At 46.3% G+C, this 12952-nt stretch overlaps 1 protein-coding gene across 3 annotated transcripts in view; it reads left to right on the plus strand.

The window, feature by feature from the left end:
• erich3 (glutamate-rich 3) overlaps positions 1-12952 on the plus strand; it is a 68806-nt gene that overhangs the window by 34040 nt on the left and 21814 nt on the right. For 2 of the 3 annotated variants that reach the window (XM_073062475.1, XM_073062476.1), the window contains exons 4-6: positions 5220-5291; positions 8450-8578; positions 11427-11609. In XM_073062475.1, coding sequence (XP_072918576.1) covers positions 5220-5291; positions 8450-8578; positions 11427-11609 — 384 coding nt within the window. The remainder of the gene's footprint in view (positions 1-5219; positions 5292-8449; positions 8579-11426; positions 11610-12952) is intronic. The other variant, XM_073062477.1, reaches the window with a different exon arrangement.

Raw genomic sequence — 12952 nt, forward strand, 5'->3', positions numbered from 1 at the left:
TGCAGATGATTCTGCTCGCACCATGTGACAAAGTTTCCCACCATAGCCCTGTACTCAGCCTCATCTCCCTTGCTGATGCATCCAACTATGGCAGAGTCATCAGAAAATTTCTGAAGGTGGCAAGACTCTGTGTTGTAGTTGAAGTCCAAAGTGTAGATGGTGAAGGGAAAGGGAAAGAGAAAGGCCCAAAGCTGCCAAGTTCTTCTCACATGTTAACCCCTTCATTCCTGGAATTATCCTCTGGACTCTCTCCAATGACAACACATCCTTTTTGAGATTATGGGGCCCAAAACTGCTCACAATACTCCAAGTGCAGCCTGACTAGTGTCTTCTAAAGGCTCAGCATTATCTCCTTGCTTTCATATTCTATTCCCCTTGAAATAAATGCCAACATTGCATTTGCCTTCTTTACCACAGACTCGACCTGTAAATTAACCTTCTGGGAGTCTTGCACGAGGACTCCCAAGTCCCTCTGCACCTCTGATGTTTGAACCTTCCCCCCATTTAGATAATAGGTCTGCCCTATTGTACCTTTTGCCAAAATGCATTATCATACATTTCCCAACTGTATTCCATCTGCCACTTTTTTGCCCATTCTTCCAATTTGTCTCAGTCCTGCTGCAATCATATTGCTTCCTCAGCGCTACCTACCCCTCCACCTGTCTTCGTATCATCGCAAACTTTGCCACAAAGCCACTTATTCCATTATCTAAATCATTGACAATCTATGTGAAAAGTAGCGGTCCCAATACTGACCCCTGAGGAACACCACTAGTCACCGGCAGCCAACCAGAAAAGGCCCCTTTTATTCCCATTCACTGCCTCCTGCCTGTAAAACTTTACAGTATCCATGCCAGAATCTTTCCTGTAACACCGCAGGATTTTATCTTGTTAAGCAGCCTCATGTGTGGCACCTTATCAAATATCTTCTGAAAATCCAAGTACATGATATCCACTGCCTCTCCTTTGTTCACCCTGTTTGTTACTTCCATGAAGAACTCCAACAGATTTGTCAGGCAAGATTTTTCTTTACAGAAACCATGCTGACTTTGACTTATTTTATCATTAGTCTCCATGTATGCTGAAACCTCATCCTGAATAACAGACTCCAACACTTCCAACCACTGAGGTCAGACTGAGTTTAGACTAAATGGCCTTTAATTTCCTTTCTTCCTTCTTAAAGAGTGGAGTGGCATTTGCAATCTTCCAGTCCTCTGGGACCATGCCAGAAGCAAGTGATTCTTGAAAGATCATGACCATTGCATCCTTCAACAACCTCTCTCAGGGCTCTGAGATCCTGGGGGTTGGAAGGTTTTGAATCATTGTGGGTAGAGCTAAGGAATTGCAAGGGTAAGAAGAGTAAAACCTGAAGGGGGTTACATACAGGCCCCTAAACAGTAAGGATTTCATCTACAAATTACAATGGGGGATTGCCAAAAGGACAATGTTGCAATAGTCTTGAAGGATTTCAATGTGCAGGTGGATTAGGGAAAATCAAGTTGGTGCTGGATCCCAAGAGGGAAAATTTCTGGAATGCCCTTGAGATGGGTTTTTAGATCAGCTGGTGGTTAAACCCATAAGGGGACCAGCTGTTTTGGATTGGGTGTTGTGCAATGCACTTGAATTGATCAGCGAGCTTAAGATAAAGGAACCCTTAGGGGAAAGAGTGATCATAATATGATAGAATTCACCCTGAAATTTGAGAAGGAGAAGATGAAGTCAGATGTATCAGTATTACAGTGGAGTAAAGGGAATTACAGAGGCATGAGAGGAGTTGGCCAAAACTGACTGGAAAAGAACACTGGCAGGGATGACGGCAGAGCAGCAATGGCTAGAATTTCTGGAAGCAAGTCAGAAGGCACAGGATGTATACATCCCAAAAGAAGTGTTCAAAAGGCAAGGTGACACGACCATTGCCAACAGAAGAATTCAAAGCCAACATAAAGCCAAGGAGAGGGCATATAATGGAGCAAAAATTAGTGGGAAGTTAAAGGATTGAGAAGCTTTTAAAACCAACAGAAGACAACTAAAAAAAGTTATTAAGAAGGGGAAAAAATAGAACACAAAAGTAAGCTAGCCAGAAATATTCAAGAGTTTCTTTGGATACCTGAATTGTAAAAGAGGTGAGAGCAGATATCAGACCGCTGGGAAACGATGCTGCAGAGGTAGTAATGGGGGGAAAATAAACGGTGGATAAACTGAACAAGCATTTTATATCAATCTTCACTGTAGAGGACACTCACAGTTTGGTGGAAGTTCCAGAGTGTCAGGGTCAGAAGTGTGTGAAGTTGCCATTACAGGAAAAGATTCTTGGGGAAACTGAAAAGGTCTGAAGGTCGATGAGTCACCTGGACCAGATGATGTTCACCCCAGAGTTCTGAAGGAGGTGGCTGAAGAGATCGTGGAGGCATTAGTAATGATCTTTCAAGAATCACTAAATTCTGGAATGGTTCCAGAAGACTGGAAAATTGGGAATGTCACTTCACTCCTCAAGAAGGGCGAGAGACAGAAGAAAGGAAACTATAGACCAGTTAGTCTGACCTCCATGGTTTGGAAGATGTTGGAATTGATTGTTAGGGATGTGGTTTTGGGGAGCTTGGAGGCTCATAATAAAATAAGCTGTAGTCAGCATGCTTTCTTTGAAGGAAAACCTTGCCTGACAAATCTTTTTGAATTCTTTGAAGAAATAACCTGCGGGATAGACAAAAGAGAATCGGTTGACAAGTTAAGAACCCATGGCATTACAGGAAAGATTCTAACGTGGATAAAGCAGTGACTGATTGTCAGGAGGCAAAGAAGCAAATAAAGGGAGCCTTTTGTGATTGGTTGCTGATGCCTAGTGGTGTTCCACTGGGGTCTGTGTTAGGACTGCAACTCTTTGCATTATCTGTGAATGATTTGGATAATGGAATTGATGACTTCACTGCAAAGTTTGTGATGACATTAAGATGGGTGGAGGAACAGGTAATTTTGGGTGAGAGGCCTACAGAAGGGCTTCAGCAGATTAGGAGAATGGCAGATGGAATGCAGTGTTGGAAAGTGTCTGGTCCTGCACCTTGGAAGAAGAAATAAAAGGGTAGACTATTTTCTAAATGGAAAGAAAATTCAAAAATCTGAGGTGCAAAGGGACTTGGGAGTCCCTTGTGAGCAGTTTTGGGCCCTTTATCTTAGAAAGGCTGTGCTGACACTGGAGAGAGTTCAAAGGAAGTTCACGAAAATGATTCCAAGATTGAACAGCTTGTCACATGAAGAGCATTTGATGGCTCTGGGCCTGTACTCACTAGAGTTCAGAAGCATGAGGGGTGACCTAATTGTACCCTATTGAACGGTGAAAGGTCTTGATAGAGTGGATGTGGGGAGGGTATCTCTGTGGTGGGAGAGTCTAAGACCAGAGGACACCACCTCAGAATAAAATGGCATCTTTTTAGAACAGAAATGAAGAGGAATTTCTTAAGCCAGAGAGTGATGAATCTGTGGAGGCCAAGCCTTTATGAATGTTTAAGGCAGAGGTTGATAGATACTCAATTGGTCAAGGTATAAAGGGAAAAGGGGAGAAGGCAGGAGATTGGGGCTGAGAGGAATAATGGATCAACCATGATGGAATGGCCGAGCAGACTCAATGGGCCAAATGTTCTCACTCTGCTCTTATCTCTTATGGTCTTAACACATCGTACCACCCTGTCAACTTGTGATGCCCCTTTGAAGGATCTATGGGCATGAACTCCAAGATGTCTGTTCCTCCACACTGCTAAGAATCCTGCCTTTAACCCTGTATTCAGCCTTTAAATCCACACTTTCAAAGTTAATAATTTCACACCTTTCCTGCTCGAACTCCATTTGCCAATTGTTAGTCCGGCTCTGCGTCCTGTCAATGCCGCATTGTAATGTACGATAACCTTCTGCACTGTTCATAACTCACCCAAACTCCGTGTCATCTCACTTCCACTCTAACCTCTGTCTCCAGCTTCTTGCATTGTTCCAACGGTCTAACACCAGCTCATCCCATTGCGAGAGACATTACAGCTCTTGGCACACAACTTTAAATAAATTTATTTCAGGTGATAAGCCCTATCAATATAGTCCCACAAAAGCACCATGTTCCCTCAGTGCAACGCTCCCTCCGCCATCTCTACTAACTGACGTCAGAAGAACGGGAGACCCCACTGAGGAGGTTCACACTGTGGGAGGGGCGGTGCTCCTGTGGAGTGGAATCTTTCTGTGCGCAGATTGGCCGTTTTGGTCCGTGCTCTGGAGCAGTGCAAGCCTTTGGTTGTCAGTGAACTGCTGCTAATGTTTAAAGCAGAGATTGATGGGTTAGGTCATCAAGGGTTATGGGGAGAAAGCGGGAGAATGGGGTCGAGAGGAGTAAAACATCAGCCATGTTGGAATGGCGGAGCAGACTTGATGGGCTGAATGGCCTAATTCTGCTCCTATGTCTTCTGGATGTGAGGGAAGAAGAGCTCTGTGACGTACTTTGTGTGGTAACCCCTCCACGTTTATTACTTGTATCATAAATACATCTTATGCCCAATGTCAATCTTCTGCAATATATTTTATTGTTTGTTAATTTATTTGTAGTAATATTAATTTATCAATCTCAAAGTTCAAAATAAATTTATTATCAAAGTACAACTGTTACCATGTCCAATCCAAGATTCATTTTCTTGTGGGCATTCACAATAGGTGCAAAGAAACACAATAGAATCAATGAAAGAGCGCACTCGACTGGATGGGCAAACAACCAATGTGCAAATTCAAAAATAATAATTAAACATAAATCTGAGAACATGAGATGAAGAGTTATTGAAAGTGAGTCTATAGCTTGTGATAACAATTCACATAGCTTGTGTTGTATGTGAGTTATATTGTGTGACTGTGTTGTGCACCTTGGTCCGGAGGAACGTTGTTTCATTCAGGGGTATACTGTACATGTGTACAGTTGTGTGTGAGTTGTATGTACTGTGTGCACGACAGTCTGGAGGAATGTTGTTTTGTTTGGGGGTGTACATGTGTACGGTTGTGTGTGAGTTGTATGTACTGTGTGCACGACAGTCTGGAGGAATGTTGTTTTGTTTGGGGGTGTACATGTGTACGGTTGTGAGATATGTACTGTGTTGTGCACCTTGGTTTGGAGGAATGTTGTTTCGTTTGGGGGTGTACTGTTCATGTGTACGGCTGAATTACAATAAACTGAACTTAAACTTGTTCTCCCCCACCAGCGTTTGCATCAGCAGGAGATCCAGAGGAGGCTGGAGGATTTGTCTCGTAGAGACCGTATCCAGTGCATCAAGGTTGTGTTTATGCCTCTGTTCTGTGCGTTGGTTCGTGTGGTTGTGTTTACTGGGGTTGTAGGAGGTTGGAACTCAGCATTACAGTTTCATTGACTGGGTGTTTGCCCATGGTAGTGCCGCACACAGCAGGTAGTGGAGACCATCTCACAGACCATAGAGCAGGCCCTTCAGAGCAATGACTGTGCTGAACAAAACTAAATGCCAGCTGCCTGTATATGGTCTATATCCCTAGAGCAGCACGTACAAGATGCTGGAGGAGCTCAGCAGGTCAGGCAGCATCCATGGATGGGAATAAGCAGTTGACGTGCTGGGCTGAGACCCTTCATCAGGACTGGGAAGAAGCCCCTTTAAAATGGTGGGGTGGGGGAATGGTCCATCTGCTTCCTCTTCCTGTATGTTACTCTCTATCTAACAGTCTTTTAAACACCTCTATTGCATCTGTCACCACCTCTGGCAGCACATTCCAGACTCCTATCACAATACATCTCCTGTAAACTGTTCCCCTTCTCCTTAAATCCATGCCCTCTAGTACTCAGCTTTACTAGACACACCAGATTTTCTCACATGAAGAACATAGGTGAGTGAAGCAGAGACTATTTTCAAGTCAAGTTGCTTTTTATTGTTGTTTTGACCATAACTGCTGGTACAGCACACAGTAAAAACGAGACAGCTTTTTTCTGGACCATGCTGCTACATGGACAATACAAGAACTACACTGACCTACAACTACCCTATCATTTACTGAGACTGTCCAAGCTCTGTTCTCACTGCTGTCCCCAGGAAGGAGGTACAGGAGCTTCAGGACTCTCAGCACCGTGTTCAGGAACAGTTATTACCCTTCAACCATCAGGCTCTTGAACCAGAGGGGTAACTTCACTCATCCCACTATTGAACTATTCCCACAACCTACAGACTCTCTTTCCAAGTCTCTACAATTTATGTTTCTCAGTATTAATTTTTTTGTTTTAATTTATTTTTTTGTATCTGTACAGTTTTGTATTTGGCACAAGCTTGTCAGTCTTCATGTGTGGTTTATTGCTTCTTATGTTTCTTTGTATCTACTGTAAATGCTGCATGAAAATGAATCTCAGGATAAGGTCCAGCTTTACGAGCCTGATTGAATTTTTTGAGGATGTGACTAAGCACATTGATGAAGGTAGAGCCGTAGATGTAGTGTATATGGATTTCAGCAAGGCATTTGATAAGGTACCCCATGCAAGGCCTATTGAGAAAGTAAGGAGGCATGGGATCCAAGGGGACCTTACTTTGTGAATACAGAATTGGCTTGCCCATAGAAGGCAAAGAGTGGTTGTAGATGTAGTTGTATGGAGGTCAGTGACCAGTGGTGTGCCTCAGGGATCTGTACTCTTCGTGATTTTTATAAATGACCTGGATGAGGAAGTGGAGGGATGGGTTTGTAAATTTGATGATGACACAAGGGTTGGGGGTGTTGTGGATAGTGTGGAGGGCTGTCAGAGGTTACAGCAGGGCATTGATAGGATACAAAACTAGGCTGAGAAGTGGCAGATGGAGTTCAACCCAGGTAAGTGTGAGGTGGTTCATTTTGGTAGGTCAAATATAATGGCAGAATATAATATTAATGGTAAGACTCTTGGCAGTGTGGGGGATCAGAGGGATCTTGGGGTCCGAGTCCTTAGGACACTCAAATCTGCTGCACAGGTTGACTCTGTGGTTAAGAAGATGTATGGAGGATTGGCCTTCATCAATCGTGAGACTGAGTTTAAGAGCCAAGAGGTAATGTTGCAGCTATATAGGAACCCTGGTCAGACCCCACTTGGAGTACTGTGCTCAGTTCTGGTCGCCTCACTACGGGAAGGATGTGGAAGCCATAGAAAGGGTGCAGAGGAGATTTACAAGGATGTTGCCTGGATTGGGGAGCATGCCTTATGAGAATAGGTTGAGTGAACTCGGCCTTTTCTCCTTGGAACGACAGAGGATGAGAGGTGACCTGACAGAGGTGTACAAGATGGTGAGAGGCATTGATCATGTGGATAGTCAGAGGCTTTTCCCCAAGGCCAAAATGGCTAGCACAAGAGGGCATAGTTTTAAGCTGCTTGGAAGTAGGTACAGGGGAGATGTCAGGGGTAAGTTTTTTCATGCAGAGAGTGGTGAGTACATGGAATGGGCTGCCGGTGATGGTAGTGGAGGTCGATATGATTGGGTCTTTTAAGAGACTCCTGGATAGGTACGTACATGGAGCTTAGAAAAATAGAGGGCTATCGGTAACCCTAGGTAATTTCTAAAGTAACTACATGTTTAGCACAGCATTGTGGGCTGAAGGGCCATTTCTGCTCTGGAAAAATGTCTCTGCTGACCACTCGATCTCTGCCTCTTATAATCTTGTACACTTTTCTCCAGTCACCTCTCATCCTCCTTCACTCCAGAAAGAAAAGGTCAAGCTCGCTCAGCCTATCCTCTTGAGAAATACTCTCCAATCCAGGCAGCATCCTGGTAAATCTCTTCTGCACCCTTTCTAAAGCTTCCATATCTTTCCTCTGATGAAGAGTGATTTTGAATCACTTTATCCATTAAACCCGTTTGTTTCATTAATCCTCTTTCAGGGCAGTCCTTTGACATTCTTATCCATCTTGATTCTGTGACGCTAGTATCTGTGCTGGAATCGGGGGGAGAGGGTTTGAACCAACTTCATCTCAGCTGGAAACAAAGTTTCAAGGACAACATCTCATGTTCTTGACATTGCTTTTTTATTATTATTATTATTTTTCTTCTTTCTGTATTTGTAGTTTGTTGTCTTTCGCATGTTGGATATTTATCCATCTTGTATGCTGTTTTCCAATGATCTGCTGCATTTCTTTGTGTTTTTACTGTCAATGCCCACAAGAGATTGAATCTCAGGGTGGTATGTGTTGATGTGTTCATACTTCGATAATAAATTTACTTTGAACTTTGGAGTTAGAAGTCAGTCAACATTCCTCTGCTGTGAGCCCTTTAAATGGAACTGTGTTCCCTGTAACTGGGCCCTCTGTCCATTCCTGAATTCCTCTCCTCACTCTCTCCTCCACCCCTACCACTACTCAACCTTTGCCCTGTTTCTCAGTCGACTGACAGGTTGGTGTGAAGGCCAGGTGGGGTGTTTCTTCTGTCCTGGTTGTTAATGCGTCTCATTGTTGCTGCAGGTTGACCGCAAGAGGAGACCTGACGAAGACCTCATTCCGTTCCTATCGCCCCGACCGCCTGCTGCTTCTCGGAACTGCCAAAGGAGCCTGTCAGGGCCAAACATGGTGCAGCCCAGTCCCTCCACCTCCGTATGTACGGATTCATGGAAAGCCATCAGTGGGGGTGGAGGCGGGTGGGGGGGGGGTGGATGATCACTGTGTATCAAGTAAGACAGTGACTATAAGACATCGGAGCAAAATTAGGAGTCAGCACTTTGAGCCTGCTTTATTTTTCCTCTCAACCCCATCTTCCTGCCTTCTTTCTGTAACCACAAATCTATCAACATCTGCTTTAAACATTACCTAATGTCTTGGCCGCCACAGCTGTCCGTGGCAATGAATTCCACAGGTCACTATCCTCTGGCGGAAGGAATTCCTCCTCATCTCTGTTCTAAATAATGTCCCTTATTTCTGAGGCTGTGCCCTCTGGTTCTAGACTTCCCTACTATAGGAAACATCCTCTCTACATCCACTCTATCTCGGCCTTTCAATATGCGATTGGTTTCAATGAGATTTCACCCCCCTCCCACCCCATTCTGCCAAAATCCAGCAAGTACAGGCCTAGAGCCATCAAACACGTCTGATAAGTTCATCATTCGTTCATGGCCAATCATGGTCTTTCATGGTCTTTTCTACACAAGTGGTTTGCCATTGCCTTTTTCTGGGCAGTGTCTTTACAAGACGGGTGACGCCAGCTGTTATCAGTGCTGTTCAGAGATTGTCTGCCTGGTGTCAGTGGTTGCATAACCAGGACGTGATGTACACCGGCAGCTCACACAACCATCCACCACCAGCTCCCGTGGCTTCACATGACCCTGATTGGGGGGCTAAGCAGCTGCCACACCTTGCCCAGGTGTGACCTGCAGGCTAGCAGGACCTTACATCACCGTCAGTAGAGACATACCTCCACTCTGTCACCCAAATGTTAACCCTTTCATTCTCGAGTCATTCTCATGAACCTCCTCTGGACCCTCCTCACTGCCAGCATACCTTCTCTGAGATGGGCCCAGAAATGCTCACAAGACTCCAAAGGTGGTCTGACCAATGCCTTATAAATCCCCATCATTACCTCCCTGCTTTTATGGTCGGGTCCTCTCGAAATGGCACGGGAACAGGTCCTTTGGCTGTCCCCCAAGTCTGTGCTGATCAGGAGTCAACTTAATTTGCCTGGATGTGATCATTATTCCTGTTCATGTGTCTGTCTAAATCCCACTATCATTCTGCTTCTACCATCACTCCTGGGTGTCCATTCCACACCCTGGGTGTCACTGACAGTGCTATCCGGCCAGCTCGTGGTGTTGCTCACTGAATTCCATGTAAAGTCGCTGACATATTTGGGAGCCTCACAGACAGCACCAGGAAACCCAAACTCCTTTCAACACGATCAGAAGTTGTGATGGAAAAATACCTGCTCAATTTTCTCCAGATTGATCAGTTTTTCAAATACTAAGGGTGATCTAAAACCCCAGAGGGCGTTTTGGAATCTGAATCTCACCACCTGATGGGCTGGTGGAGGTAGAGACCCCCACAACATTCTTGCAAGTAGCTGGACAAGCACTTGAATCACCAAAGTGGAGACTGTGCTGGGGAGTGGTCAGTACAGAAGTGATGGGCTGAAAGGCCTGTTCTTCTAATGTGAGAGTCTCTGTCAAGTGATCAGGACTGGATAGGAACTCAAGGTTGTGTCTTTGATCTGTTTAGCTCTGGTATCACTGTGGGGAGTCTGCCTTTCTTCTTCACCCCTCCCTCGCCAAAGCAGCCTCCCATTCATGAGGAGTGGGGCACTGTCTGAGGGTGGCCAGCAGGGAGAGGGAGAGGCTGACTACATCGTGGGGGGGTGGGCTTTCTGCTGAGTGACAGCAGATTACATTTCAGCAACGGAAACTTGGCTCGTGTTGCTGAAAGACAAGCCAGGCTTGGAAGTATTGAGTTTCAGGTCTGTGTCAGGGATCAGTGAGATATTACTGTGGGCACTGCCCTTGTGTTCTGCACAGGGACGATGGACGACATCAATCAGACCAAGTAGGTGGGAAAGGATCCTCACACAGTCCGCTATGTTGGTTAATCTTGGCATCCTTACCTGAAACACAGTCTATTACGCAGGCCAATCTCCTTCCCAGCACCTAAAACATGGTCTGATATGCAAGACGATCTCCTCTTCCAGCTCCCTAAATGTAGTCTGATACACAGGACAATCTCCTTCCCAGCTCCCGAAACACACTCTGATACACAAGACAATCTCCTTCCCAGCTCCCTAAATGTACTCTGATACACAGGGCAATCTCCTCCCCAGATGTCTAAATATAGTCTGATACACAGAATTGTTTTCTCCTTGCCACCACAACACGGGCTGGTGTACAGACACTCTGACACTTTCCACCAGGCTCTGGTGCTCAGCCAGCTTCCCAATATCTGTCAAACATGATCACGTGTGTGTTTCACACTCTCCCCTGACTCCCTGTCCCACCTAAAGTGCAGGTTGGGGGTGAACCACGCCCACACCTCTCCGCATCCTTTCCAGCTCTCCTGTAACCCAGGCAGTGGCTCAGCTGGTCACTGACAGCCCCAGGTAGGTGGTCTGTTGAAAGTAGTAGGGATGCAGTAATTGTTGGATATTAGAATGGACTTGAGGGCTGAATGTGCTCCTGGGGCTCTGGCTAATACTGAGGGATGTGTGGGTGAGAGGTAGTGAGGTGGTAGGGATACATGGGAGAGAGGGAGGAGCAGTGATTGGAGGGAGGTTGGTGCCGTGCGGGGCCACACTCCTCAATCTCTGCTTCAGCAACGCACAAAATACTGGAGGAACTCGGCGTGACAGGCAGCATCTATGAGGAAACAGTCCAGGTTAAGGGTCTTGACCCAAAACATTGCTTTTGGATTTCCAGTATCTGCGGGCTCTGTCACGTTTGTCATTCTCTGCCTCTTCTGTTCCGTCCAGACAGCCTCCCCTCGTCCCAGCACTGCCCCCGGGAAGATGCAGCGTCCAGCTCGGCTCATCCCCCTGCACAGCAACGGAGCATCGAGCACAGCAGCAATCGCTACGCACTGCTCACCGCACACCAGGCAGAGGGATACGCAGCCAGAACTGGTCAGGGACATCAACCCAAACTTCCTTCATGGGGTAATGTTTCTTTCATTAACTATTTACTGAAAAAATTGGATTTGAAAAATCAGTCGTCTGTGTACAGGAGGATGGAGTGCAGCTCGTCTCTCTGCACCTTTCTGTGTCCCGTCGAGGTTGACCCATGACCTCATTTCACCAACTCCAGACCTTTCCAAACGTGAAGTCTGTCAACCTCTCTAACATCAATGTCCTGATTGTGGGGGAGAGCGCTGGACCCTCAGAGCCTCCTGTACCCAAATATCTCGGGTTTGGTGATCTGCCTGGAGATGTTAGTGAGATTGACTGGGCTAATTCCTGGGATCAGAAGGTTGTCCGATCCATGTGAGGGTACTCGGATTGCATCCACATTCTTTGGAGATCAGAAAGGAAGGGTGGCCTCACTGAAACATCTGCAACCTCTTCCACCATTTGCTCTGAATCCTGCCCCACAATTCTATCACATCGTGCTTGAACTAATATTGGGCTCATCTCCATTGTCCTCAATCATCTCATCTTTCCCTACCTTAAATACATCTAATGTCTCCTCTTACCCCCTCTGGGGTGGATAATTCCAGAGATTTCTCCTCCCTCTGTGAGATGACCCTCAGTTTTAACGTCCATCTATTAATTGTGAATCTCCTCACACAAGACTCTTCCTTGATGGAAATATCTCCACATCACCCCTGTTATGTCCCTTCAGGGTCTGAAGTTCTTCAGTAAGGTCACCCTTGTTTTTGTGTCCTCGAAGGACTGCAGATCAAACCCACACGCCCTGTTTTGAGCAGACATCACTCTGTTTCCAGGAATTAACATAGCGCGCCTACTCTGAGCTGCCTCCATTGTAAAGACATATCCTTCCTTTTCATGATGGGACCGAACACCTCATCGATTCCTGTTGTCATCTCAAAAGCTTCGGGGAGATCACCTAATTCCCGGGGAAGGAAACCCAGTTCTCCGATATATCCGCTGTGCTTTCCCCAAAGTCAACAGCTCTTTCCTCAGGGTGGGACTGGGGCAGGTCTGTGGGAGGGTGGTACTGAGGGAGGGTCACACTGTGGGAGGGGTGGTACTGAGGGAGGGTCACACTGTGGGAGGGGATGTACTGAGGGAGGGTCACACTGTGGGAGGGGTGGTACTGAGGGAGGGTCACACTGTGGGAGGGGATGTACTGAGGGAGGGTCACACTGTGGGAGGGATGGTACTGAGGGAGGGTCACACTGTGGGAGGGGTGGTACCGAGGGAGGGTCACACTGTGGGAGGGGCGGTACTGAGGGAGGGTCACACTGTGGGAGGGGATGTACTGAGGGAGGGTCACACTGTGGGAGGGATGGTACTGAGGGAGGGTCACACTGTGGGAGGGG

This window comes from Hemitrygon akajei, chromosome 12 (assembly GCF_048418815.1).
Source record: "Hemitrygon akajei chromosome 12, sHemAka1.3, whole genome shotgun sequence".
NCBI lineage: Eukaryota > Metazoa > Chordata > Chondrichthyes > Myliobatiformes > Dasyatidae > Hemitrygon > Hemitrygon akajei.